Source organism: Dama dama, chromosome 5 (assembly GCF_033118175.1).
Source record: "Dama dama isolate Ldn47 chromosome 5, ASM3311817v1, whole genome shotgun sequence".
Taxonomy (NCBI): Eukaryota; Metazoa; Chordata; class Mammalia; order Artiodactyla; family Cervidae; genus Dama; species Dama dama.
In genome coordinates, this window is record NC_083685.1 from 62,612,066 (window position 1) to 62,639,572 (window position 27,507).

The following is a 27,507-nucleotide window of genomic DNA, read 5'->3' on the forward strand; positions in this document are numbered from 1 at the left end:
TCTCTTTTTAGATTCCACATACAGGGGATGTCGGGCCTCCCTGATGCTCAGTTGGTAAAGAATCTGTCTGAAATGCAGGAGACCCTGGTTCGATTCCTGGGTGAGGAAGATCCACTAGAAAAGGGATAGGCTACCCATTCCAGTATTCTTGGGCGTCCCTGGTGGATCAGCTGGTAAAGAATCTGCCCGCAACGTGAGAGACCGGATTTGATCCCTGGGTTTGGAAGAACCCCTGGAGAAGGGAAAGGCTACCCACTCCAGTATTCTGGCCTAGGGAATTCCATGGACTATAGAGTCCAAGGGGGTGAGAAGACTTGGACAAGTCTGAGCAACTTTCACTTTCACGTTTTAGGAGATGTTACAGAATAAATTTCTCCTTCCTGTCTGACTTACTCAGTATGACACTCTCTAGGTCCATGCATGGTGCTGAAAATGGCATTATTTCACTCTTTTCAATGGCTGAATAATACTCCATTGTACACAGGTACCACATCTTCTTTACCACACCTCTGCCAATGGATATTCAGGTTGCTTCCATGAACACTTTTGCAATGAACACTGGGGTGCATGTACACTTTCATATCATGTTTTTCTCTAGAGATATGCCCAGGAGTAGGAATGCAGGGCCATATGATAGCTCTATATTTAGGTTTTTAAGGAACCTCCATACTGTTCTCTATAGAAGCTGTGCCACTTTACATTCCCACCAACAGTATAGGAGTGTTCCCATCTCTCCACCTCCTCTCTGACATGTACTGTTTGGGGACTTTTTGAAGATGGCCATTCTGACCAGTGTGACGTGAGACCTCATTATACCTTTGATTTCCATTTTTCTAATAGCCATGATGAACATCTTTTCATGTACCTCTTGGCCACCTGTGTGTCTTCTCTGGAGAAATGTCTCTTTAGGTCTTCTATCAATTTTTTGATTAGGTGGTTTCTTCTGATACCATCATACTTTTAAAATTCTTTCACATTATTCTGTGTATTGGAGATTGTTCCTCTTTATTGCAGAACATTATTACATCCTGTTGTATGGATGAACATACTATAATTCGTTCATTCACTAGCAGATGACCATGTTGGCTAGTCCCAATTCTTTTTCCACAGCTGTATCAACATTTGTGAATAGGGCACTGCATGAATACACATATTTTAATTGCTCTATGGTAAATGCCTTTGAGTGACACTACAGGAGGCAGTTCCCACATGGGATCTTTTGAAGGAGGTCCACATTACCTTCATTACTTCCATCATAGTTTGGTCCATTATATCTACTACTGTGGGCAGGAATCCCTTAGAAGAAATAGAGTAGCCATCATGGTCAACAAAAGAGTCCGAAATGCAGCACTTGGATGCAATCTCAAAAACGACAGAATGATCTCTGTTCGTTTCCAAGGCAAACCATTCAATATCACAGTAATCCAAGCCTATGCCCCAACCAGTAACGCTGAAAAAGCTGAAAGTTGAAGGGTTCTATGAATACCTACAGGACCTTTTAGAACTAACACCCAAAAAGATGTCCTTTTCATTATAGGGGACTGCAATGCAAAAGTAGGAAGTGAAGAAACACCTGGAGTAACAGGCAAATTTGGCCTTGGGTACAGATGAAGCAGGGCAAAGGCTAATAGACCTTTGACAAGAGAAAAACTGGTCATAGCAAACACCCTCTTCCAACAACACAAGAGAAGACTCTACACATAGACATCACCAGATGGTCAACACAAAACTCAGACTGATTATATTCACTGCAGCAGAAGATGGAGAAACTCTATGCAGTCACCAAAAACAAGACCAGGAGCTGACTGTGGCTCAGATCATGAACTCCTTATTGCCAAATTCAGACTTAAACTGAAGAAAGTAGGGAAAACCACTAGACCATTCAGGTATGACCTAAATCAAATCCCTTATGACTACACAGTAGAAGTGAGAAATTTAAGGGACTAGATCTGATAGACAGAGAGCCTGATGAACTATGGATGGAGGTTCGTGACACTGTACAGGAGACCATCCCCAAGGAAAAGAAATGCAAAAAGGCAAAATGGTTGTCTGAGGAGGGCTTACAGATAGCTGTTAAAAGAAGAGAAGCGAAAAGCAAAGGAGAAAAGGAAAGATATCCCCATTTGAATGCAGAGTTCCAAAGAATAGCCAGGAGATATAAGAAAGCCTTCCTCAGCGATCAATGCAAAGAAATAGAGGAAAACAACAGAATGGGAAAGACTAGAGATCTCTTCAAGAAAAGTAGAGATACCAAGGGAACATTTCAGGCAAAGATGGGTTCGATAAAGGACAGAAATGGTATGGACCTAACAGAAGCAGAAGATATGAAGAAGAGGTGGCAAGAATACACAGAAGAACTGGACAAAAAAGATCTTTACGACCCAGATAATCACAATGGTGTGATCACTGACCTAGAGCCAGACATCCTGGAATGTGAAGTCAAGCAGGCCTTAGAAAGCATCACTACGAACAAAGCTAGTGGAGGTGATGGAATTCCAGTTGAGCTATTTCAAATCCTGAAAGATGATGCTGGGAAAGTGCTGCACTCATTAAGCCAGCAAATTTAGAAAGCTCAGCAGTGGCCACAGGACTGGAAAAGGTCAGCTTTCATTCCAATCCCTAAGAAAGGCAATGCCAAAGAATGCTCAAACTACCGCACAATTGCACTCATCTCACACGCTAGTAAAGTAATGCTCAAAATTTTCCAAGCCAGGCTTCAGCAATACGTGAACCGAGAACTTCCAGATGTTCAAGCTGGTTTTAGAAAAGGCCGAGGAACCAGAGATCAAATTGCCAACATCCGTTGGATCATCAGAAAGGCAAAAGATTTCCAGAAAAAAACATCTATTTTTGCTTTATTGACCATGTCAAAGCCTTTGACTATGTGGATCACAACAAACTGTGGAAAATTCTGAAAGAGATGGGAATACCAGATCATCTGACCTGCCTCTTGAGAAACCTGTATGCTGGTCAGGAAGCAAGAGTTAGAACGGGACATGGAACAACAGACTGGTTCCAAATAGGAAAAGGAGTACATCAAGGCTGTATATTGTCACTGTGCTTATTTAACTTATATGCAGAGTACATCATGAGAAACGCTAGGCTGGAAGAAGCACAAGCTGGAATCAAGATTGCTGGGAGAAATATCAATAACCTCAGATATGCAGATGACACCAACTTTATGGAAGAAAGTGAAGAGGAACTAAAAAGCCTCTTGATGAAAGTGAAAGAGGAGAGCGAAAAAGTTGGCTTAAAGCTCAACATTCAGAAACCTAAGATCATGGCATCCGGTCCTATCACTTCATGGCAAATAGATGGGGAAACAGTGGAAACAGTGGTTGACTTTATTTTGGGGGCTCCAAAATCACTGCAGATGGTGACTGAACCCTTGAAATTAAAAGATGCTTACTCCTTGGAAGGAAAGTGATGACCAACCTAGACAGCATATTAAAAAGCAGAGATATTACTTTGCCAACAAAGGTCCGTCTGGTCAAGGCTATGGTTTTTCCAGTGGTCATGTATGGATGTGAGAGTTGGACTGTGAAGAAAGCTGAGTGCCGAAAAATTGATGCTTTTGAATTGTGGTATTGGAGGAGACTCTTGAGAGTCCCTTGGACTGCAAGGAGATCCAACCAGTCCATCCTAAAGGAAATCAGTCCTGGGTGTTCATTGGAAGGACTGATGCTGGAGCTGAAACTCCAACACTTTGGCCACCTGATGCGAAGAGCTGACTTACTTGAAAAGACCCTGATGCTGGGAGGGATTGGGGGCAGGAGGAGGAGGGGACCACAGAGGATGAGATGGCTGGATGGCATCACCGACTCGATGGACATGAGTTTGAGCGAACTCCAGGAGTTGGTGATGGACAGGGAGACCTGGCGTGCTGCGATTCATGGGGTCGCAAAGAGTCAGACATGACTGAACAACTGAAGTGAACTGAACCAGGAAGTGTAACAGTATGGTTAATTTTATATGAAACTGCAAAACTGCTTACTTTTCCATCAATATGTGAAGTTCCAGTTACTTTGCATTCTTATTCGTTTTTGTTATTATCATTTTTTAAGATGTCATTCTAATAGGTGTGCCATGGGATCTCACTGTGGTTTTAAAATGATATCATCATTTCCTTGATGACTAATGATGTTTGGTATCTTTTCATGTGCTTGATATTTATATCTGTTCTTTGCTGAAGTATCTGCTCAAATCTTTTATTTTTTTCAAACAGTCTGCTTGTCTTATAATTATATGGAAGAGTTTCTTATAAATCCTTTATCACATATAAGTTGTACCAATATTTCAACCCAGTCTATAACATACCCTTTCATTTTCTTGAGTATCTTAAAATCAAATGTTCTTAATTTGAAAGGCCAATAAGTGGTTTCTCAAAATCTTATTTAAAAAGTCTCTGCACAACACAAGGTCACAAAGATTTCTCTCCTATGTTTTCTTTAAGAAGTTATACTTCAGCACTTATGCTTAGGTTATGTTCAGTTCAGTTCAGTCGCTCAGTCGTGTCCGACTCTTTGCGACCCCATGAATTGCAGCACACCAGGTCTCCCTGTCCATCACCAACTCCTGGAGTTCGCTCAAACTCATGTCCATCGAGTTGGTGATGCCATCCAGCCATCTCATCCTCTGTGGTCCCCTCCTCCTCCTGCCCCCAATTCCTCCTAGCATCAGGGTCTTTTCCAATGAGTCAACTCTTCGCATGAGGTGGCCAAAGTATTGGAGTTTCAGCTCCAGCATCAGTCCTTCCAATGAACACCCAGGACTGATCTCCTTTAGGATGGACTGGTTGGATCTCCTTGCAGTCCAAGGGACTCTCAAGAGTCTTCTCCAATACCACAATTCAAAAGCATCAATTTTTCGGCGCTAAGCTTTCTTTATAGACCAACTCTCACATCCATACATGACCACTGGAAAAACCATAGCCTTGACCAGACGGACCTTTGTTGGCAAAGTAATGTCTCTGCTTTTTAATATGCTGTCTAGGTTGGTCATCACTTTCCTTCCAAGGAGGAAGCGTCTTTTAATTTCATGGCTGCAGTCACCATCTACAGTGATTTTGGAGTCCAAAAAAATGAAGCCTGACCCTGTTTCCACTGTCTCCCCATCTATTTGCCATGAAGTGATGGGACCAGATGCCATGATCTTAGTTTTATGAATGTTGAGCTTTAAGACAACTTTTTCACTTTCCTGTTTCACTTTCATCAAAAGGCTTTTTAGTTCCTCTTCACTTTCTGCCATAAGGGTGGTGTTATCTGCATATCTGCTGTTATTGATATTTCTCCCAGCAATCTTGATTCCAGCTTGTGCTTCTTCTAGCCCAGCATTTCTCATGATGTACTCTGCATATAAGTTAAATAAGCACAGTGACAATATACAGCCTTGACATACTCCAAATAGCTGTTGGTCCATGTCATAGTTGAGTTAATTTGAGCTAACATATGTTACATTTTTGGTTAATATGTTACATTTTGAGATAATGGGTGAGGTGGGGTTTTTTCTGGGGGGGTTGTCTTTTTGTTTCCCTTTTTTTTTGTTGAAAAAACTATCTTTTCTCATCAATATATCTTGATACCTTTGTTGAAAATCAAATTGCTCATTTATGGATGGGCCTAATTCTGGACACTATTATATTTCATTGCTCTATAAGTCTATTTTATAAAAATACCAAACTCTACTAGTGAATGTAATTTTATATTAAATCTTGAAATCAGGTAAAGCCCTCCAACTTTTTCTATTTCAAAATTGTCTTAGCAATTCTAGATATTTGGATTTCCACTTAAATTTTAGAATCAGCTTGTCAATTTCTCCAAAACAGTCTTCTAGAATTTTGGATAGGCTTCTTTTGAACCTACAGATCTGTTTGGAGAAAACTAACATCTCACTTACATTGAGTCTTCCAATTCATGAACATGGTATAGTACAACTTCCCACGTTTAGGTTTCTTTCATTTTCTAAACTGTGTTTGTAGTTTTCAGTGAACAATCCTTAATATATTTGCAAATATATCCATAGTTATTTAATTTTTATATTATTTAAACTGTACTTTAATTTCAGTTTCCAACTGTTAATTGTTATATAAGAACAAAATTATGTATGATGCAAAACAGGTAAATTTGTTTATGATTTCTAAGAGCTTTTTTCCTTTTTTGAAAATTTTTGCAGTTTCCTCAGTAATTTCACATTAAGTATACATACTAATAAAGACAGTTTCACTTCTTCCTTTTCAATCAAGATGGTCTTTAATTTCCTTTCTGGAAAAGCTTTTTTGTGGATTTGGAATTCAGGTAATGCTGGCTTTACAGGATTACTTGGTAAACTTATCCTTCTTTTCTATTATCTGAAGAGTTTTCCAAGAAATTGTGTCACATCATTAAACATTTGATAGAATTTGCCAGTGAAACCATTTGAGCTAGGTATTTTCTCTGTTAGAAGGTTTTAAGCTACAAATTCAATTTCTTCTGTAGAGTTATTAAAGCTATTCACTTTCATTCATGAGATTTTACAGTTTGTATCTTTCATGGAATCTGCCGATTCATCTACGTTGTCTAAATTTGCTCACAATATGTCCTTATTTTTTAAATATCTATAGGATCTGTAGTGATATTCCTTCTCTAATTCTGATATTGGCATTTTGTGTCCTTTGTCATAAGCCTTATATAGATATTTATTACTCTCATTAATCTTTTCAGAGATTCAATTTTTCATTGCATTGATTTTTCTTTATTGTTTTTGTTTTCCTTTTCAGTGATGTTCTAGTTTTATTGCTTTCTTTTTTCAGATTAGTTTCATTTACATTTGTTCCTCTTTTTTAAGCTTCTTCGGACAGAAGTTCAGTTGATTCAAAATGATACACTAACAATTACCATTTACAATGAAGCATAAAACAGAAGGTCATGCATTTCAAAACAAATTAGAAAAATATTATTACAGATTATTTTCCATATTTGTTTCATATAAAACAGTACCTGGTTTGAGGCAATCCAAAACTGGTTCCAATGCCAACACGAGGTAGATAGTTAACCACTTTCTTTACTGTTGCAGGGTCTGGGAAGTTGAACATTATAGCAACTAGAAAAAATAATTTTTAAAAGTCAGAATGAAATATGAGTGCCTTTCTGAAAAACCGATTTCTTGGTCCAGGAAAATGCTTACTCTTACTTCAGGTATCTACTCAATAGAAGTTTTATAGTATTAGTTTTATCATAGTATATATGAAGTTTAAACATTAATATGCCAGAGATGATATTTATTTTACTCATAGAATGTTCCTTCTCTAAATACTGTCAGGACTAATAATTATTGTTGCATTAATGTGACACAAAGTTGAGATTTTATCTAGCTACAATTCTGAATTTACAAAGTTGAATTTTGGCAAGTTAAAAATATGCCTGTAAATTTCTATAAAAAATTTAAGATTATATACTTAACAATCTAATATACTTAACCTATAGCTACTAAATTGTCAGTTGTATTTACTTCTAATCAGCAACAGCTTAAAAATATTCTCTTGTAATTTATGCAAATTCTTGTATTTTCTTGTAGCTTATGTAAATATTATATAAACATATAATACAGTGCTTATATGTTTATGCTTCGTATGTCCACATAATCCAGAACAATGTGTGACCTGAAGAAAATTTTTTCCTCCAAGGTCAATAATCAAATGTTTTTTAATCATTTCTATTTGAATAATTACATTCTTTGAGAACATCATATGTAACTGTACATATCATCATAACTGTGCATCATATATATCAATACACTCAGTATATAAATGTTAATTTATGACAGTGATGTACAAAATTTTATCCCTAAAAAGTATGACAATAACAAAGTCATAAAATCATGGCAGAGAATTTAGAAGATAGTAATTTGGTCAGTCTTGAAATTTTAATCATATTAACTTTTGTATCAGAACCATAAATAATCTACAAATATTCATCTAGAAGATGATTCTTTTTTTCTACCTAACCTGAAAAAATACTATGGGCCAAAAATTTTTATCAATGTCAGTGTAATTTTAAACACTGACATTACAATATTTTTAGGTAAATAAGTATATGATCATGCACTAAACACCTAAAATATATTTAGAACTATCAGATAAATATCCAACATAACTTTTGCATAAGCCTTTCTTACATATCCACTATTACATTGACTACAGGAGTGGAAAAAAAGGAAAAACTCAGATTATGGCAGGTGATCAAGGTCATAAGGAAAAGGCAGTAGAAAAACACACAAAGATACAAAGCAAAGATGCTTAAGAAATTTTAAAGAAGGAAAGTAAATAAGATGAGCAAGTAATAAATATTTTGAGGTGAAAACCCCTTTGGGACAGCAAGAATGTAGACTGAACTGAAGTGTAAAACATTCATTCGATTATTTGCCTGAAAGAATAATGTTTACATTAGAAAAAGTGGTAAGTGTGTAGAAGAAGACCAGATATGGAAGGAAAAAACATCTTTTCCTAAAGAAATCTGTATTCTCTAAAGACATATGATTTCATTAAAAAAAGAAAGTATGCATGGAATATACATTATGTGCAGATTTTTAAATGAAAACTTGTAGATTATAGAAAGGGAAAATATGAAAATTTAAAAATCTACTTAAATAAAATGAGCATGTACAATAAATCACAAGATTTTACATACTCTCACTTGTAAACCTCCACTCATACCCCACAATGCTTTCCCTTCAAGTTCACCTTGTCCCTCCTTCTAATCTTAATGAATTTCACCAAGTTCAATTCTAAACCCACAAATTGAATTTTAGTTCTTTCAAGAATGAGGTAATACAGAGCAACCAGGACAGTTCAGTACCATCTTCTGATGGTCCTTTATAAATGGCAATAGATTAGACAAAAAAATTAAATAAACGTATGAATTATTTGATTACCCTCTCCCCTCTTGAAACGCAGCCACCTCCCAGAAGGAGTTTAAGCATCAGAGAACTGCTGAGGACACCAAAACTCTGCAACTGATTAAAAGGGTACTTATCCCCCATGTTTATAAAGTCCTGTACTAATTTGTGATTTGGCCAGAAAAATAAGAAACTGCAGATAATTCTAAGAAGAGGCACGTGGTTCAAAAAAGAGGTCTGTAATGCAGAGAGTAGGCTACACAATCCTATCCAAATGGAAACAATACAGAAAGGAAACAATATGGTATGTTCAAAATGAAATCTTAAGGAGATGGACGTTAGCTCTGTAACAACATACATCTGCAACATCATCTTACCTCTGTTTGCCATAAAGATCTCCAGGGCTGTATTTTGCAAAAGATAACGACGAGAAAAGATCGATCGTATCTCTGAGAACAGCCATTTCCCATGCAGCCCTTCTGTATATGCCAGGATCTAGTGAAGAAAAAGAGAATCCCGAGTAAGTACAATAGAATCTTTTTGTTCTTTCCCCCAATTAAAACACAGAAGTCCTTATTAAGAAAAATAATTTCTAAGAAATGAATAAACAGTTACTGAAATAATTCGGGGGGTGACTAAAAACTAGATCGCAATTCATGAAAAAGATGTTTAAGTGAAACAGCAGAACAAAACTGTAACACATCTATTTTATACATATATTTGGGGGCTTTTTAAGGCAATGATGTCAACTGTTGCTTTTCAGAAAATACATATGGCATTACTGATTGATTTTTGAGTCATATTATAGAAATAAAGTATTACACAAACTTTAAAAAGAAGAAAGACTTCAAAAGAATGTCCTACATGCTTATAGATCACATATAAAATTCAGTTTCATATAATATATTCAGAAATACTTTTTAGAGACTTTAAAATTACAAATTTAAGTTCATAACTTCAAAAAATCACGGTTATAAGGTCACTGATAAGGCAACAGTCACTCATTCATAAAGCACAAAGACCGACTGTATAAGAGGTTAAGCATCATTTTGTCAGCGAAGCTAAACACAAACCTGCGAATGAACTCAGCATAATCTCTCCATGGAGTAGGTGGTTGTCAGAGTAACTTGTTACAAATTCTTGTCATCCCATGTGACAGACGCAATGGCTTAGAATGCTTTGCAAACTCAAAGTAATCCTGTCTTTAGTACTAAGCCACTTTGTTGCTTTGTTATTCAAGCTTTGTTTTTTAAAAGTTCATTTCAAAAGCTTAATTATGAAGGTGTTAAAGGCAGATTTGGAATTTCTCCACACTAGTACTTAGTACTTCACAGAATATTAATAAATAAAATGAGATGGATGTGCCATCAAATACTGATGAAAATTCGTGAAAGCAAATTAAGTTAAACAACTAAGATAAATCTCTCAAAAGTAACCACCATTAAAAAATACAAATAAAGTGACATTTGTATATGATATTGCATTGTACAGACAAAAATGGGATAAGTAAAGAGGAAAAATAATGAATGTTTAGAATTTATCCTACATAAATGCTGTCCACTTTATATTTACATTTTCTAGATCTTAATTATAAAAAATCTATAATCCTTAATGCAAAATACAGGGTTTTTGTTGTTGTTTTAAAAGACAGCAACATTAGTTAATTCACTAAATACGTATTTAGATTTTTCTACAGAAAATATTCTATTTCAGGTACCACAGCATCTAGAAATGAAAGAATGGGTACAGCTCCTGGGCCTAGTGTTTTCTGCAAAACCAAACAACAACTCAAAAATCCAAACAATGAATAACACTTTCAGTTTTAAAACAGGTGAGAGAAAATCCTTCAAACTCTTTCATAGAATCAATACCTATGTAAGTAAGATCAAGAGAGACTAACAGAAAAGAGAGGACAAAATATTGATACGACTCAAGATTTTCTTAAACCAACTGCCACTTGTACCCCTTTCTCTCACCATAACCAGTAGGTCCTAGGCTCCAGAGTGTGCAGTGGCCTTCTGACTGGTCTCTCTCCTTCTAATCTTACCTGGAGAATCTACTACAACCAGAGGAGTCAGAGAAAATAGCTTTTTAAATAGAAATCAGATCCTATCTCTTGTGTACTTAATACCACCCAGTGGCTCCGCAATACATGCATTATAAATTCTGAGTGCTGCCCAGCCACTATAGTCGTGTCCAACCCTGTGCAACCCCAGGGACTGCAGCCCGCCAGGCTCCTCTGTCCATGGGATTCTCCCGGCAAGAATACTGGAGTGGGCTGCCATTCCCGTCTGCAGGGGATCTTCCCGACCCCGGGATTGAACCTGCATCTCTTACATCTCCTGCACCGGCAGGCAGGTTCTCTCCTGCTAGCAGCACCTGGGAAGCCCAATCAATGCTGAAGTTCTTCATAACTGTTTATAAAGCCTTATATCTGGGATTGTCTGATGAGCCCAACTCATTCTTCATCAGGGCCTTTATATGTGCTTTCTCCTCTGCTCAGACTGGTCTCCCAGATCTTCACATGGCTGGCTCATCCACACATTCAGATATCCGCCCACAGGATCTAACCCCACTTCTGCCACTATCACCTCATCCCATCCCAAACTCATCAGACTTCCTTCATAACACTTATTTATTACCACCAGAAATTACATTAATTCCTCGCTTCTCTTTTGCCTCTTTTCAGCACGAGAATACTAGAATCTAAGTTCTACTGGAATAAAGGTTTTGAATGTACTCTATTTTCATCTTCTATGACAAAGTCTTACACAAGGAGACAGTTTTGAATGGTTAAACACATGAACAAACGGCAACCAAAACCCCACATATGATCCACATTAATTTTGTTTGGGCCATAAGTTCTCCCAAAATTTCAAGTAGTTGAAAATACTTGAGAAAAGGGTTATTGATAAAAACAGACGTATCTATGGCTCCTCAGGAAAAATACGGAGTATCTGCCAAGCCTAGGTCTATATACACCACGTAGCACAACTGACAGGCACTCTCCATTTTCAAACAATCTCTACACATTCACTTATTTACTATTATCTGCCTAGTTTCCGCTGGTTTTTGAGATTGCCATTTTTAATTTATCAAGTAATAGAGAATCCAATATATGTTCTGTAACACTTCTGGTCCAATCTACCCACCATTTGTGCAGAAAAGGAGACCTAAATAAGTTAAATACTTAATAGGAGTCCCTTGGAAAGCTAGCAGTGAGGTTTGGCCTGCTCCCAGGTTGTCCGGTCCAAACTGTCCAGAGCCTGCTTACATGATACACTGTCACGTTTCTAAAGGAGTTCAAACATCTGTTAAACTAGAACTCATCAGAAATTTTAATCAACTACATTTTTCCCCCTGTACTTGTGTTAAAAATGAAAGAGGAAAATCAAACAAGAATAAACAACAAAGCTTTAGGCTTCAAGCTCTGTCATATACTAAAAATATCACACACTGGTCTGAAAATTCTACCTCTTGTATCTATAAAGCTATGTAATAAGACTTGTTGCTTAATATGGTGATGGCTAATCATTGCAAGATCACGGCTGTGCAACCTAAAGATTTAATTATTAGTATTTTCTAGAATATCTCAATTACTAAGAGGAGTAAGAACACTAAAACATTATTATAATATTTTTAATGTAATAGTTTTCCAACCAGTGGAAATATTCCATTTATATCCCATTCCTTTAAGCAACATAGGTATTTTAAAAATATACCTTGAAATACAGCAAGTGGCATGGTCCTTTAAACTTTGTTTTATTACCAAATGTCAAACTTACTCCAAATGACAGAAAATGACATAAGCTCCATGGAACCACCCTGAAACTTACAAAATACTAATACTTTGCCACACTGTTGTATAGATTTTAAAAATTTATTAAGTATTATAGATAATATTGAAATTCCCATATATAACCCTTCCTGATTCCATTTTCCTTCTTCATCAGAGCCAATCACTATCCATGTTTTGAGGTTTAGCATTACCATATAAATTTTTATTCTATTAGTATATATACATCTACAAATAACATCCAGAATTGTTCTACATGTGTGCAAACCTGATATAAATCATATTATACTGAATGGTTGACAGTGTATTTTCAGAGTTAAATATAAGCAGGTAATGTTTTAAAAATGAAGAAAAACAGAGAGACAGGAAATTATTTAAAACTGCCAAAGCTATCAACATTTAAAACCTTACAGATAAAATTAGACCGACTTAAAAAAAAAAAACAAGAAATGAAAATCTGTACTTAACATCAGGATAGTGGGATTTAAAACAGAAACAAAGAATTTCTTAACTAAGAGAATTACTAGCTGAAACTGATATAATAACATTTCTTTAAAGTATTCATTAGGAAAAGGTGTCAGTACTGAGAAGCAGCTGCGACCTAGCTAAGCAAGAGGTTTATTTGTTATCAGAATAGTATATTCCTGGTCTGAGGCTTCACTTCAAAGTCTCTAGAGTTCAATTAAAACTGGATTAGGTAGAAGCAGACCCTTCTTTGGGACTTTCTGTTCACTGAAACTCTACTTACACTGACAGCACCCTAGACAGAGGTCTAGCCCTCCAATGAATCGGTTACTATGGAAACCGTATCATTACCATTGCTCCGCAGTTATGACCCCAAGTCTAGAATAGCTTGAAAGCTTCAGCCCTCAGCACTCTCTTTGAATGTTTTCCATCTTGTTTCAATATCGTTAGTATTATTATTAGTGAATTCAACTTTCATTTTTTAATAATTTATTTGAATAAAGACAGTTTATTGGTCAAATGTTAATGAAAGGTTGTAGAGAGGAACAAAAGAAATCATTTATATGTATATATACTCTCACACATATAAATGCATAGATACCTATTTCTTTACATTAAAATATCAAACATATTTTCTTTAAAATTTTATCTAAAAATTGTGACTGTGAAAAAGAATTTTGCCCAAGTAAACCTACCTTTTCCCCTACACTGCAAATAGTATACTATGAATACACGTGAAAATTGCTTCACCCTGTTGCATTAACTGGTTAGAAAGAAAGAATTTTTGACCTTTAACCATTCATTTTGAAAAGTTAATGAATTTATACAAATAACATTTCCACTTTTCTCATCCTCATGGAAGGATAAAAAAAAAATCTGTATTATTTACTGCCCAACTACATGATACCCTTATTTATTGAATATTAGGTATGTTCAAAAAATAGATTCTAAAGTAGTCTCTGAAAACATAGCCATATTTGTTCCATTTAAGTAGAGAAAAAAGGCTTTCTTTTTAAACTCTACCCTCAATAAATTTTTTCAAATTCTTTTAAAGGGAAAGATATTAAAAAGTGATTGAAAAATATCACAAAAAATATTTGAGAGTTGGCATCTATAGAATCAAATTAAGTGTTTTTTAAAACACTATTCTTAATGTTTAAAGGTCACACTGCATATCCTAGACTCAAATATTCATCAATTTTTTGAGAGATTTTACTCTTCCAGAGAATTCCATACTAATTTCAAAAGAATTCAGTAACAAAAGTAAAATCAAATAATACAAAGAAACAATAGCACTTAAAATTTCATAACAAAATCATTTCCAAAATATACTGATATATATTTAACATTAAAAAAATTTTTTTAACTTAGTATACAAAATATAAGCTAATCAAGCCATCAATCAACGATACCACAGTTAGAAAATATTCATATCTCATTTTCATGAACATAATTATAAATCAGTCACAAGGATTATATCTTAATATGGAAAATAGTAAATATTTGAAATAATAAAAATGAAAATACATGTTAAAAAATGCACTAGTCTAAATATAGTCTATTAATCTGCCACTAAACACATGTGCCAATATATTTTATTTACAATAACTGCAATTTTAACAGAACAGTTGAAAGTAATTGTAATCAAGTATTTTAAAGCTGCACCACTCTATTATTAACATAGTTTTTAGATTTTGCTACACATAATTTTCTCTGAAACTTGATATCAAAGCATAGCACTAAATTTATTTTAATACTGAATACCAGTTAGTTTAAGGATGTTCTTCATCACCATTATTTAAATATATATTCTTAAACAAAACTTAGAGGTCTCTTTTAATTGAAAAATAGCATATACTTGACTCTGGTAGAAATTTTAACACAGCAATTTTGCTATTTAATATATATCCATGAACACACAGATCGTCCCCAAACTTGGAAAAAATGACAACAAAAGTATAAAAATTATAAATATAAAAGAAAATTACCTTTTAAATTCATTAGAAGTTATTTTATATTTTTCATCTATATAGTAAACTTCCTCCTGCTTACTGATACTATGATGCAGTATTCTCCTTAGCATTTTCATGTGTGACAAATTCAATTAAACATACTCTACTCTAATGTTCTATTTGGCAGTTTAGTCAGTATGAAAAATTAAAAATATATAAATAAAATGCTGTGTGACCTCTGTATTGATTGGGCTAAAACGGTTTTAGCCTGGGTGTGGATGATGGGGCATCTGGGAGGGGCGAGAAGGGAGCACACAAACACATACACTCTTATGTTTTCTCTTCCAATTACTGAGGGAGATGATAAAACCACAGCAAATGATGTATCAGCTCATTTTATCTTATCGCTTTGGGGCTAGGTGACAATGAAGTTCATATTTCACTGACTCCCATTGAAGATTGTGAAAATTACTTGCCCTCATGACCTGAAATTTCACTAGAAGACAGAAATTTCTCTTCTGCAAAGTAATGCAATTTTTCAGATGTCAACCTTTAGCCCAGCTTTAAAAATTAATTTCATTTATATTAACCAATGATATTGATATTTTCACAGAACGCTCTTTGATACATGAAGCACAGACTGGCAAATTGATGTTGCTTTAGATGAGTAAAACTATTTTATTTTAAGCTGCTATGGCAGACAGATTTATGGCAAACTGAAATTCCCATTTCATAATTTAATATTTGTGCTGGAGCAGAGAACCTTTAAGCCCTTGGCCTGTAAATAATTCAGACTCAGTTGGTTCTTTTATTTTCAATATTCTTCAGCTTAAAGATAATTTGCATTCTAAATGATGTTTCATAAAAGCCACCTCTTACTGAACTAACATTTAATATATATATTAACAAGTCAAGAGTCAAGTATAGTAATGAATAAGCAGAACAAAGAAGATATTTAGCCATCATCCAACTAATTTTTAGATTTTTAAAAATTTAAACTGTATCTCCATTATGATTTTTATGAAAGAAGAACCTAAATATACAAAAGAAGGATAATAAGGAATAATAATTAGCAACATGAATGTATCTTGCTTTCTTTTTCACAGCACATAAAGAGCAAGGTATTAAATTTTGAAAAAAAGAATAGAATAAACAGGTACATAGTTGAATTAAAATAGAGATATTTGGATTTGGAGTTACTTTTTAAGATAAAATATAATAAAAATAAAGCCACAATGTCAATTTTATCATGAATAAGATGTGAAAGTATTTGATTACAGTATACAGATATAGAAATTACCTTGAATATATACAAAGAAAAATGTAAGTATTTTGGAGTAGTAAAAATATTACTAAAAAAATACAGTTACTAAAAAAATAAGATATGTATACCTTATCAAGTTTTTACTACCTTTATCCAGTAAAGACTTTTGTTTAATTCCAATGCCTTGAGAAAACAATCATTAGACCAAAACCCTTCATTTCATTAATAAGTTAAACATAAACATGTACTAATTTATCCATTAATCTATACTCTTAAAATTAGAAAAATGCCAAAAAAAAAAAAAGTCTGCAATTTAGCTATTTTCTCCCCAAGATGGATTAATACCACTCTGCCTAACTTTCTATTTCCAAAATCACTTTTGCAAATATGCAAACAATATCCATATTACTTTTTCTTTAAAATATTTACAGTTAATTTTCCTTACAGGTATGATATGGGAAAATTATAATATAAATGATACCTTATTTTTTCCATTTAAATTGAAAAGAATCCTAGTTACTTCTTAAAAGCTTGTGAGAATGACTGTTACTGTCACTGAATTGAAGTTACAAAGTGTTTTTGCCTGTTAATCTGTACACTGACTCTCTAAATCAGCATTTAAATCATTAAAACATTTAAATCAGCACTAATAAAATACTGCCTAATTTTTAATGGGCTGGAATATTCTACAATGTATACTTTTAAAATAAGCAATGGACACAGCCTGTCTTTCTTCTTGATGTCAATTCTTACTTGATGAACTTAATATCAATCTCAGATTGGTATCAAAGGCCCTCTCTACATAAAGGAAGTAAATACCCAAATTAGAGTAATAGCAGCTTGTAGCTGGGCTTCCCAGGTGGGGCAGCAGTAAAGAATCCTGAAATGTGGGAGACGTGGGTTCAATCCCAGGGTCGGGAAGATACCCAGGAGAAGGAAATGGCAACCCACTCCCATGTTCTAACCTGGAAAATACTATGGACAGAGGAGTCTAGTGGGCTACCGTTTACAGGGTTGCAGAGTTGGACACAACTGAGCAACTGGGCACACAGCCTGTAGCTAGACTACTTATCCCTTGTTGCAGATACAACATGGTTTAGTCATTCCACATTTCTCTGGGGACTAACCTATTTAACTAATTAAAGGAGAAACCTTCAATACATTTGTTTCTGTTCTTCAAATATAGAACAGAAATAAAAAGGAAAAGGAAAAAGTTACATTAGAACTTGATGCTAAAAGTAGGACACTTTCTTCCTAATTGGAGGGAAATACTTTTCCACTTTATTTCTTTTTTTAACTTTATTTCTCTTAAGTACTCAACTTGTTTAGCTGGACCCAATTATAAATGAGTAGTACAGGTTCCTATTTGCTTCCCTGTTAAAACATGAAACTGAATACTGGGCTCATATTCTGCTTCAGATACAATCTTTCAAAAAGTTATTTTCTTAAAGGACACATATGACAGAGAACATTATGGATGCTACCTAAATAAGATTTGGAGGTTAACATGATTCCATTCCGTACACTGGAGTTCCTACTCGCCTACAGCTTTATGAGACTAGGCCACTGGTCTCAGTCATCTTTCCATTCACATATCAGATATGGTGCCAGGAACATGGAAAACACTGACGGACAGACAGAAAGCCAGCCCAACCTCACGTACCACATACAGTCTCAGGCGCTGGGGACGCATGAACACAAACACAGCAGAAAGCAAAAACAGACAGAAAAATGAAAGGGAAAACTACAGCACAACATTTAAAAAAATTCAAACTGAACAGTCAGTATATTTCAACTTCTGAGATGGAGTAACAGGGACTGGACTTACCCTTGTACATAAATAATACTTAAAATAGATACTACATGTGAAAAAAACTTGTTCTTAAGAGCTTAAACACCAAGTAAGGAACAACAGTGAACTCTGAGAGACAGGGGGAAAAGTGGTGACACCAACTACCGCCCCAACTCCCTGCCAGAGAAGACGTTGCAAGCTCCAGGACAGGTAGAAGAAATATGATTAGAACATAGTGGTCTCTTATGGTAGAGAAAACAGCTTCAAGTACTACAAGATCAAGGGGGCTAAAACTGCAAGAACAAGTAGCAGATGAGTGAAAGCTGAAAAGTAACATTACTCCTGAGATCTGCAGTCTTCCGCTGAGACCTGATCAGCTTAAGAAAACAATTCAAGGCCAGTAAAAAAATCATTCCACCAAATTATAGGGTACAATACCCAGAGCTCACACAAGCAGAGCAAAAAACAATCTCATAATGCATTGAACAATGGCTAGAGTCCTCAGAAGCGTGTTGCCTTAGTAGTGGGAAAAACTAGACTAGACTAGATGTTGCTCTGGTCCTACCTAACAAACCTTAACAGCACCATCCACATGGGTCAAACTATTTCCAGGTAACTTAGTTGTGCCCTAGAATGACAGATTAAAATATTTATAGAATACAAAAATATCAACAACACAACAGGGTAAAATTCACAACTGGCATTTAATTCATAAATACTAGGCCTGAATAAAAATCAGGAAAATATAATCCATAATGAGAGGAGAAATTACAAAAATGACAGGATTATTAGTAAAGTACATCAAACTAGACAAAGTAGGTATTAGAATTAAAAATATTAAGAGGATACTAAAGAATTCCATTAACAGGATACTAATAGAATAATAGAGGGTCATTTCATTTGCAATAGTTGGGCTTCCCTGATAGCTCAGATGGTAAAGAACCTGCCTACAATGCAGGAGACCTGGGTTCAATCCCTGGATCAGGAAGATCCCCTGGAGAAGGGAATGGCAACCCACTCTAGCATTCATGTCTGGAGAATTCCACCAACAGACCACAGGGTTGCAAAGACTTGGCCATGTCTGAGCAATTAACACTTTCACTTTCTTTCAGAGGGTCATTTCACTAGCAATGGTCATCACAACAACAGATCATTTCATCAAGAGGTCATATTTATCCTAATTGTTTCTGAAGGAACAGTAGAGCTTTAAAATATACAAAAGAAAAACTGAGAGAACCAAAACCAGAAACACATAAATCCACAATTACAAACAGATCACAACACTTCCCTTTCAATAACTGATAAAGAAAGTAGATGGAAAATCAGTAAAGATATAGAATACTTGAATAAGACCACTGACCATGAACTAGTTGACAATTATAAAACAGCAGTTGAATATACAATTACAGAGACAGTGCATACTATGAAACAAAAACCAAGCTGTGATAAATTTAGCAGATTCAAATCATTTAAGTTTGTGCACATGCTCAGTCATGTCTGACTCTTTGTGACCCCATGGACTGTAGCCTGCAAAGCTCCTCTGTTCACAGAATGTTCCAGGCAAGAGTACTGAGCAGGTTACCATTTCCTTCTCCAGGGATCCTCCTGACCCAGGGATTGAACCTACGTCTCGGTAAGCAGGTTCTTTATTAGTTGAGCCATCAGGAAAGCCCCATAAAGGTATACTCTGACAACAATGGATTAAGTTAGAAAACAGATTTTTTCATTCCCAATATATGAAAATGAAACAGTACACTTCGAAGTAACCCATGGGTCTGAGAAAAAAAAAATTAGGAGGTATTTTGAATTGAATACAAATGACACCAGAACATACAAAAATTGTGGAATGCAGTTAAATTAGTACTTAAAAGGAAATTTCTAGCACTAAACACCTATATTAGTGGGAAAGAGAAAAGGTCTCCTCTCAAGAATACAGCTTCCACGTTAGAAAGTCAGGGGGAAAAAAGCAAATTAAACCCAAAGTAAGCAAAAGAAAAGAAATAAAATCAAAGTAAAAATCAATGAAACAGAAAACCAAAAAAGAGAGAAGAAAATAATCAATGACACCAAAGATTGGTTCTTTTAAAAGATCAGTAAAATGTATGTCTCTAACCAGACTCATTAGGCAAACAAGAGAGAAAACACAAATTAGGAAAATCAAGACTGATATAAGAATCAATATCAGCAGAGAAAAAGCATCACTATGGATGACACAGAGTGTAATAATAAGAATACTAAGAACAATAATAATAATAAAAAGAATAATAAGGCAATACTACCTAGCCCTGGTGGGTTACAGTCCAGGGGCTCACAAAGAGTTGGACACGACTTAGCGATTAAGCACATTACATATAACTTTATATCACTAAATTGGATAATTCTTTCTGATGGACAGATTATTTGAAAGACACAAACTACCAAAGCCCCCTCAAGAAGAAACATAACATAAACGGCATTATACTTAATAGAGAAACCAAATCAGCAGTTTAAATCTTCCCATAAACTAACCTGCAGGGCCACATGACTCCAATGGTGAATGCTACCAATACTCAAAGAAGAAACAGTACTAATGCTATACAAACTCTTCCAGAACACTTAGGAGGAAATACTTGCCAACTTTTCCTATGAGGCCAGCCTTACTCATATGCTAAACCAGACAAAAGCATTATAAGACAAGAAAATCCACGGGGCAGTCTCACTTAAATATTATACAATTTATTTGTCTTAAGACATTAAGGATGCTCTGTACAATAAGTAGATTAACTCAAACTACCAAGAGAAATTTTTCCACTCCTGTGCTTTCACAAATTATCTTGAAACGTATCCAACCGTTCCCAACATTTCTCAAGAATGTCTACAACAACTTTCTTTTGTAATGCATTCCAATTTGACTTTCCTTGGATTTTACCAGAGTGGCTGAATTTTCAGCCTTCTCATTTTACAGTGAGGGATATCATCAATAACTACTGCATCCAACACCAAGCTTTACAGAGGTGCAAGAATCAAGTGATAAGGCATTAGAGGTGCTTACCTCTACAAGGTAATGATTCAGTTCAGTTCAGCTGCTCAGTCGTGTCTGACTCTTTGCGACCCCATGAATCGCAGCATGCCAGGCCTCCCTGTCCATCACCAACTCCCGGAGTCCACCCAAATCCATGTCCATTGAGTCAGTGATGCCATCCAGCCATCTCATCCTCTGTCGTCCCCTTCTACTCCTGCCCCCAATCCTTCCCAGCACCAGTGTCTTTTCCAATGAGTCAACTCTTCGCATGAGGTGGCCAAAGTATTGGAGTTTCAGCTTTAGCATCAGTCCTTCCAATGAACACCCAGGACTGATTTCCTTTAGGATAGACTGGTTGGATCTCCTTGCAGTCCAAGGGACTCTCAAGAGTCTTCTCCAACACCACAGTTCAAAAGCATCAATTTTTCGGCGCTCAGCTTTCTTCACCGTCCAACTCTCACATCCATGCATGACTACTGGAAAAACCATAGCCTTGACTAGAAGGACCTTTCTTGGCAAAGTAATGTCTCTGCTTTTAAATATGCTATCCAGGTTGGTCATAACTTTCCTTCCAAGGAGTAAGCGTCTTTTAATTTCATGGCTGCAGTCACAATCTGCAGTGATTTTGGAGCCCCCAAAAATAAAGTCTGACACTGTTTCCACTGTTTCCCCTTCTATTTCCCATGAAGTGATGGGATCAGACGCCATGATCTTAGTTTTCTGAATGTTGAGCTTTAAGCCAACTTTTTCACTCTCCTCTTTCACTTTCATCAGCAGGCTTTTTAGTTCCTCTTCACTTTCTGCCATAAGGGTGGTATTATCCGCATATCTGAGGTCATTGATATTTCTCCCGGCAATCTTAATTCCAGCTTGTGCTTCTTCTAGTCCAGCGTCTCTCATGATATACTCTGATTGTAAGTTAAACAAGCAGGGTGACAATATACAGCCTTGACATACTCCTTTTCCTATTTGGAACCATTGTGCTGTTCCATGTCCCATTCTAACTGTTGCTTCCTGACCTGCATACAGCTTCACATATTGCTGAAGCCTGGCTTGGAGAATTTTGGGCATTACTTTACTAGCCTGTGAGATGAGTGCCATTGTGCAGTAGTTTGAGCCTTTCTTTGGGACTGGAATGAAAACTGACCTTTTCCAGTCCTGTGGCCACAGCTGAGTTTTCCAAATTTGCTGGCATATTGAGTGCAGCACTTTCACAGCACTATCTTTCAGGATTTCAAATAGCTCAACTGAAATTCCATCACCTCCACTAGCTTTGTTCTTAGTGATGCTTTCTAAGGCCCACTTAACTTCACATTCCAGGATGTCTAGCTCTAGGTGAGTGATCACACCATTGTGATTATCTGGGTTGTGAAGATCTTTTTGTACAGTTTTTCTGCATATTCCTGCCACCTCTTCTTAATATCTTCTGCTTCTGTAAGGTCCATACCATTTCTGTCCTTTATCAAGCCCATCTTTGCACGAAATGTTCCCTCGTATTTCTAACGTTCTTGAAGAGATCTCTAGTCTTTCCCTTCTATTCTTTTCCTCTATTTCTTTGCATTGATCGCTGAGAAAGGCTTTCTTATCTCTTCTTGCTATTCTTTGGAACTCTGCATTCAGATGGGTATATCTTCCCTTTCTCCTTTGCTTTCTGTTTCTCATCTTCTCACAGCTATTTGTAAGGCCTCCTCAGACAGCCATTTTGCTTTTGTGCATTTCTTTTCCTTGGGATATCTTAATCCCTGTCTCCTGTACAATGTCACGAACCTCCACCATAGTTCATCAGGCACTCTGTCTATCAGATCTAGTCTGACAGAATGTGGTCCACTGGAGAAGGAATGGCAAACCAGTTCAGTATTCTTGCCTTGAGAACCCCATGAACAGTATGAAAAGGCAAAATGATAGAATACTGAAAGATGAACTCCCTAGGTTGGTAGGTGCCCAATAGGCTACTGGAGATCAGTGGAGAAATAACTCCAGAAAGAATGAAGGGATGGAGCCAAAGCAAAAATAATACCCAATTGTGGATGTGACTGGTAATAGAAGCAAGGTCCGATGCTGTAAAGAGCAATATTGCATAGGAACCTGGAATGTTAGGTCCATGAATCAAGGCAAATTGGAGGTGGTCAAACAGGAGATGGCAAGAGTGAATGCCAACATTCTAGGAATCAGCGAACTAAGATGGACTGGAATGGGTAAATTTAATTCAGATGACCATTATATCTACTACTGTGGGCAGGAATCCCTTAGAAGAAATGGAGTAGCCATCATAGGCAACCAAAGAGTCCAAAATGCAGTACTTGGACGCAATCTCAGAAATGACAGAATGATCTCTGTTCATTTCCAAGGCAAACCATTCAATATCACTGTAATCCAAGCCTATGCCCCAACCATTAATGCTGAAGAAGCTGAAGTTGAACAGTTCTATGAAGACCGCCAAGACCTTCTAGAACTAACACCCAGAAAAGATGTCCTTTTCATTACAGGGGACTGGAATGCAAAAGTAGAAAGTCAGGAAAAACCTGGAGTAACAGGCAAATTTGGCCTTGGAGTACAGAACCAAGCCGCACAAAGGCTAATAGAGTTTTGCAAAGAGAACGCAATGGTCATAGCAAGCACCCTCTTCCAACAAGAAAAGAGAAGACGCTACACATGGACATCACCAGATGGTCAACACCAAAATCAGACTGATTATATTCTTTGCAGCCAAAACGGAGAAGCTCTATATAGTGAGGAAAAACAAGACCGGGAGCTGACTGTGGCTCAGGTCATGAACTCCTTATTGTCAAATTCAGATTTAAATTGAAGAAAGTAGGGAAAACCACTAGACCATTCAGGTGTGACCTAAATCAAATCCTTTATGATTATACAGTGGAAGTGAGAAATAGATTTAAGGGACTAGATCTGATAGACAGAGTGCCTGATGAACTATGGACAGAGGTTCGTAACATTGTATAGGAAACAGGGATTAAGACCATCCCCATGGAAAAGAAATGATTCAGGTATGATCTAAATCAAATCCCTTATGATTATACAGTGGAAGTGACAAATAGATTCATGGGATTAGATCTGATAGACAAGAGTGCCTGAAGAACTATGGACAGAGGTTCGTGACATTATACAGGAGACAGGGATCAAGAATATCCCCAACAAAAAGAAATGCAAAAAGGCAAAATGGTCATCTGAGGAGGCCATACAAATAGCTGTGAAAAGAAGAGAAGCGAAAGACAAAGGAAAAAAGGAAAGATATACCCATCTGAATGCAGAGTTTCAAAGAATAGCAAGGAGGGATAAGAAAGCCTTCCTCAGTGATCAATGCAAAGGAATAGAGGAAAACAGTAGAATGGGAAAGACTAGAGATCTCTTTAAGAATATTAGAGATACCAAGGGAACCTTTCATGCAAAGATGGTAAAATAAAGGACAGAAATGATATGGACTTAACAGAAGCAGAAAATATTAAGAAGGGGTGGCAAGAATACACAGACAAACTATACAAAAAAGATCTTCATGACCCAGATAACCACGATGGTGTGATCATTCACTTAGAGCCAGACATCCTGGGATGTGAAATCAAGTGGGCCTTAGGAAGCATCACTATGAAGAAAGCTAGTGGAGGTGATGGAATTCCAGTTGAGCTATTTAAAATCCTAAAAGATAATGCTGTGAAAGTGCTACACTCAATATGCTAGCAAATTTGGAAAACTCAGCAGAGGCCACGGGACTGGAAAAGGTCAGTTTTCATTTCAATCCCAAAGAAAGGCAATGCCAAAGAATGTCCGAAGTACTGTACAATGGCACTTATCTCACACGCTAGTAAAGTAATGCTCAAAATTTTCCAAGCCAGAACCGTGAACTCCAAGCATGAGCCATGAACTTCCAGACGTTCAAGCTGGAATTAGAAGAGGCAGAGGAGCCAGAAATCAAATTGCCAACATCAACTGGATCATCAAAAAAGCGAGACAGTTTCAGAAAAACATCTATTTCTGCTTTATTGACTATGCCAAAGCCTTTCACTGTGTTCAGCTCACTTCAGTTCAGTGACTCAGGTGTGTCTGACTCTTTGTGACCCCATGGACTGCAACACGTCAGGCTTCCCTGTCAAACACCAACTCCCGGAGTTCAGCCAAACTCATGTCCATTGAGTCGGTGATGCCATCCAACCATCTCATCCTCTGTCATCCCCTTCTCCTCCTGCCCTCAGTCTTTCCCAGCATCAGAGTCTTTTCCAATGAGTCAGCTCTTCGTATCAGGTGGCCAAATACTGGAGCATCAGCTTCAACATCCATCCTTCCAATGAAAATCCAGGACTGATCTGCTTTAGCATGGATTGGTTGGATCTCCTTGCAGTCCAAGTGACTGCAGCCATGACATTAAAAGATGCTTACTCCTTGGAAGGAAAGTTATGACCAGCCTAGACAGAATTTTAAAAAGCAGAGACATTACTTTGCCAACAAAGGTCCATCCAGTCAAATCTATGGTTTTTCCAGTAGTCATGTATGTATATTAGAGTTGGACTATAAAGCAAGCTGAGTGCCAAATAATTGATGCTTTTGAACTGTGATGTTGGAGAAGACTCTTGAGAGTCCCTTGGACTGCAAGGAGATCCAACCAGTCCATCCTAAAGAAGATTAGTCCTGGGTGTTCATTGGCAGGACTGATGCTGAAGCTGAAACTCTAATACTTTGGCCACCTGATGCAAGGAACTGACTCACTGGAAAAGACCCTGATGCTAGGGAAGACTGAAGGCGGGAGGAGAAGGGGACAACAGAGGATGAGATGGTTGCGTGGCATCACCAACTTGATAGACAGGAGTTTTAGCAAGCTTCAGGAGACGGTGATGGACAGCGAAGCCTGGTGTACTGCAGTCCATAAGGTCACAAAGAGTCGGACACAAATGACCAACTGATCTGAACTTCTACATTGAGAGGATAGTTTTGGACTCATATTGAACCAGTTATTAGATCAGATACCTTCACAACAATGTCTTCTAAATTCTCAAATTCAACATATCCAGGAATGAATTCATTATTCATTCACCTCAAGAGCTACTATTAATCCATTAGACTACTTTACTAAAGGAAATCACAAAAACCACGTAAAAATCTGAGTCATCCTCATCCCTCATCTCTCAGTCAACAAGTTCAGTAGATTCCATCCTCCTGTCCGCAGTTACATTCACTGCTTTAATGTCCACGGAAATCTACTTTAAAGCAAGTCCTCATCATATTTTGAGTATTTTCAGACATATCTCATGTTCCAACCATGTCACACAACATCATGTCAGTCATACTATGGTGTGGTAGTATCTGAAAAGCAAACTCTTACTGAGCTTTGTGGAGGAGATGGTGAGGCTACTTGCATTAGAGAAGTATAGACAGTAATAGCGACAACAGCAACCCATACAATTTAATTAAAGCTTGTCATATGCCAGGACCTATGCTAAGTGCTTTATTTCAATTATTTATGAAACTGACACTATGAAATATATATACAATTTTCACCATTTTATAAATGAGGAAACAGTTCTGAGAAGTTAGATGAACTGGTCAAAATCACATAACTAGTAAGTGGGCTAGCCAAGTCTATCAGGCATCTAACACTGTGCTCTAAGACACTACCTAGTACTTCCTCCATGGTGAAAGGCCAAGCCAAGGTTTTGTAAAACGTCCTGACCTCCCAAGCAGATGCAACCATTCTCTGTTTTCTGCTATCACAGGCCTAGTACAAATTCCATTTATTTGTATCCCTTATCAGACAATAAACTTCCTTAGGTAGACATACCTATTATTTATTCTTATAAACTTGGAGTATCCAGTACACAATATAACTGAATACATGATGAGATTAATGAGTGAATGATGAGATTAACTATTTCTCCTGAAAACTGGTCATTTCCCACTCCATGCTCCTACAATTAGTTTCAAAACAAAACAGAAAAGAGATCTCTAGACTTGGCAAAAATAGTGAACGGACTCTGTCTCAGCCCCTATTAAGGGCATTCAGTCGAGCCTTAATCAAGGTTAGTAAAATTTACTGTTCGCAAAGAGGGCGGTTAAAATAACCTCTCTTAAACACTAAGAAGTTGAGAATTCATTTGGTTCACTTAAAAATGAATGTATTATAAGAACAAAAAGTGGAAACTTTTCTAGAAATTGAAAAAAAATCTTATAAAAGTATCATTGCCCTACCTTGAGTTAGCTGTACCTAAACAAGAAACATAAGCTTTCCAATACCTCACCCCCCCTAAAAATTCTGAATACATATGTAACATTAATTTTCTATATTATCTAAAAACATTCAATTTGCTACAGAAGGGAAAAAATGGGATAGATGGAAACCAAAAGAAACATTAAACATTGAGAGTA

The 27,507-nt window shown here is 36.5% G+C and overlaps 1 protein-coding gene across 2 annotated transcripts in view; it reads right to left on the minus strand.

Annotated features, from left to right (window-relative positions):
• Nucleotides 1-27,507, minus strand: part of LRBA (LPS responsive beige-like anchor protein) — a 725,050-nt gene that overhangs the window by 213,910 nt on the left and 483,633 nt on the right. For both annotated transcript variants that reach the window (XM_061142480.1, XM_061142479.1), the window contains exons 41-42: nucleotides 9,249-9,366; nucleotides 6,975-7,077 (exon numbers count right to left, since the gene is read on the minus strand). In XM_061142480.1, the coding sequence (XP_060998463.1) occupies nucleotides 6,975-7,077; nucleotides 9,249-9,366 (221 nt within the window). The remainder of the gene's footprint in view (nucleotides 1-6,974; nucleotides 7,078-9,248; nucleotides 9,367-27,507) is intronic.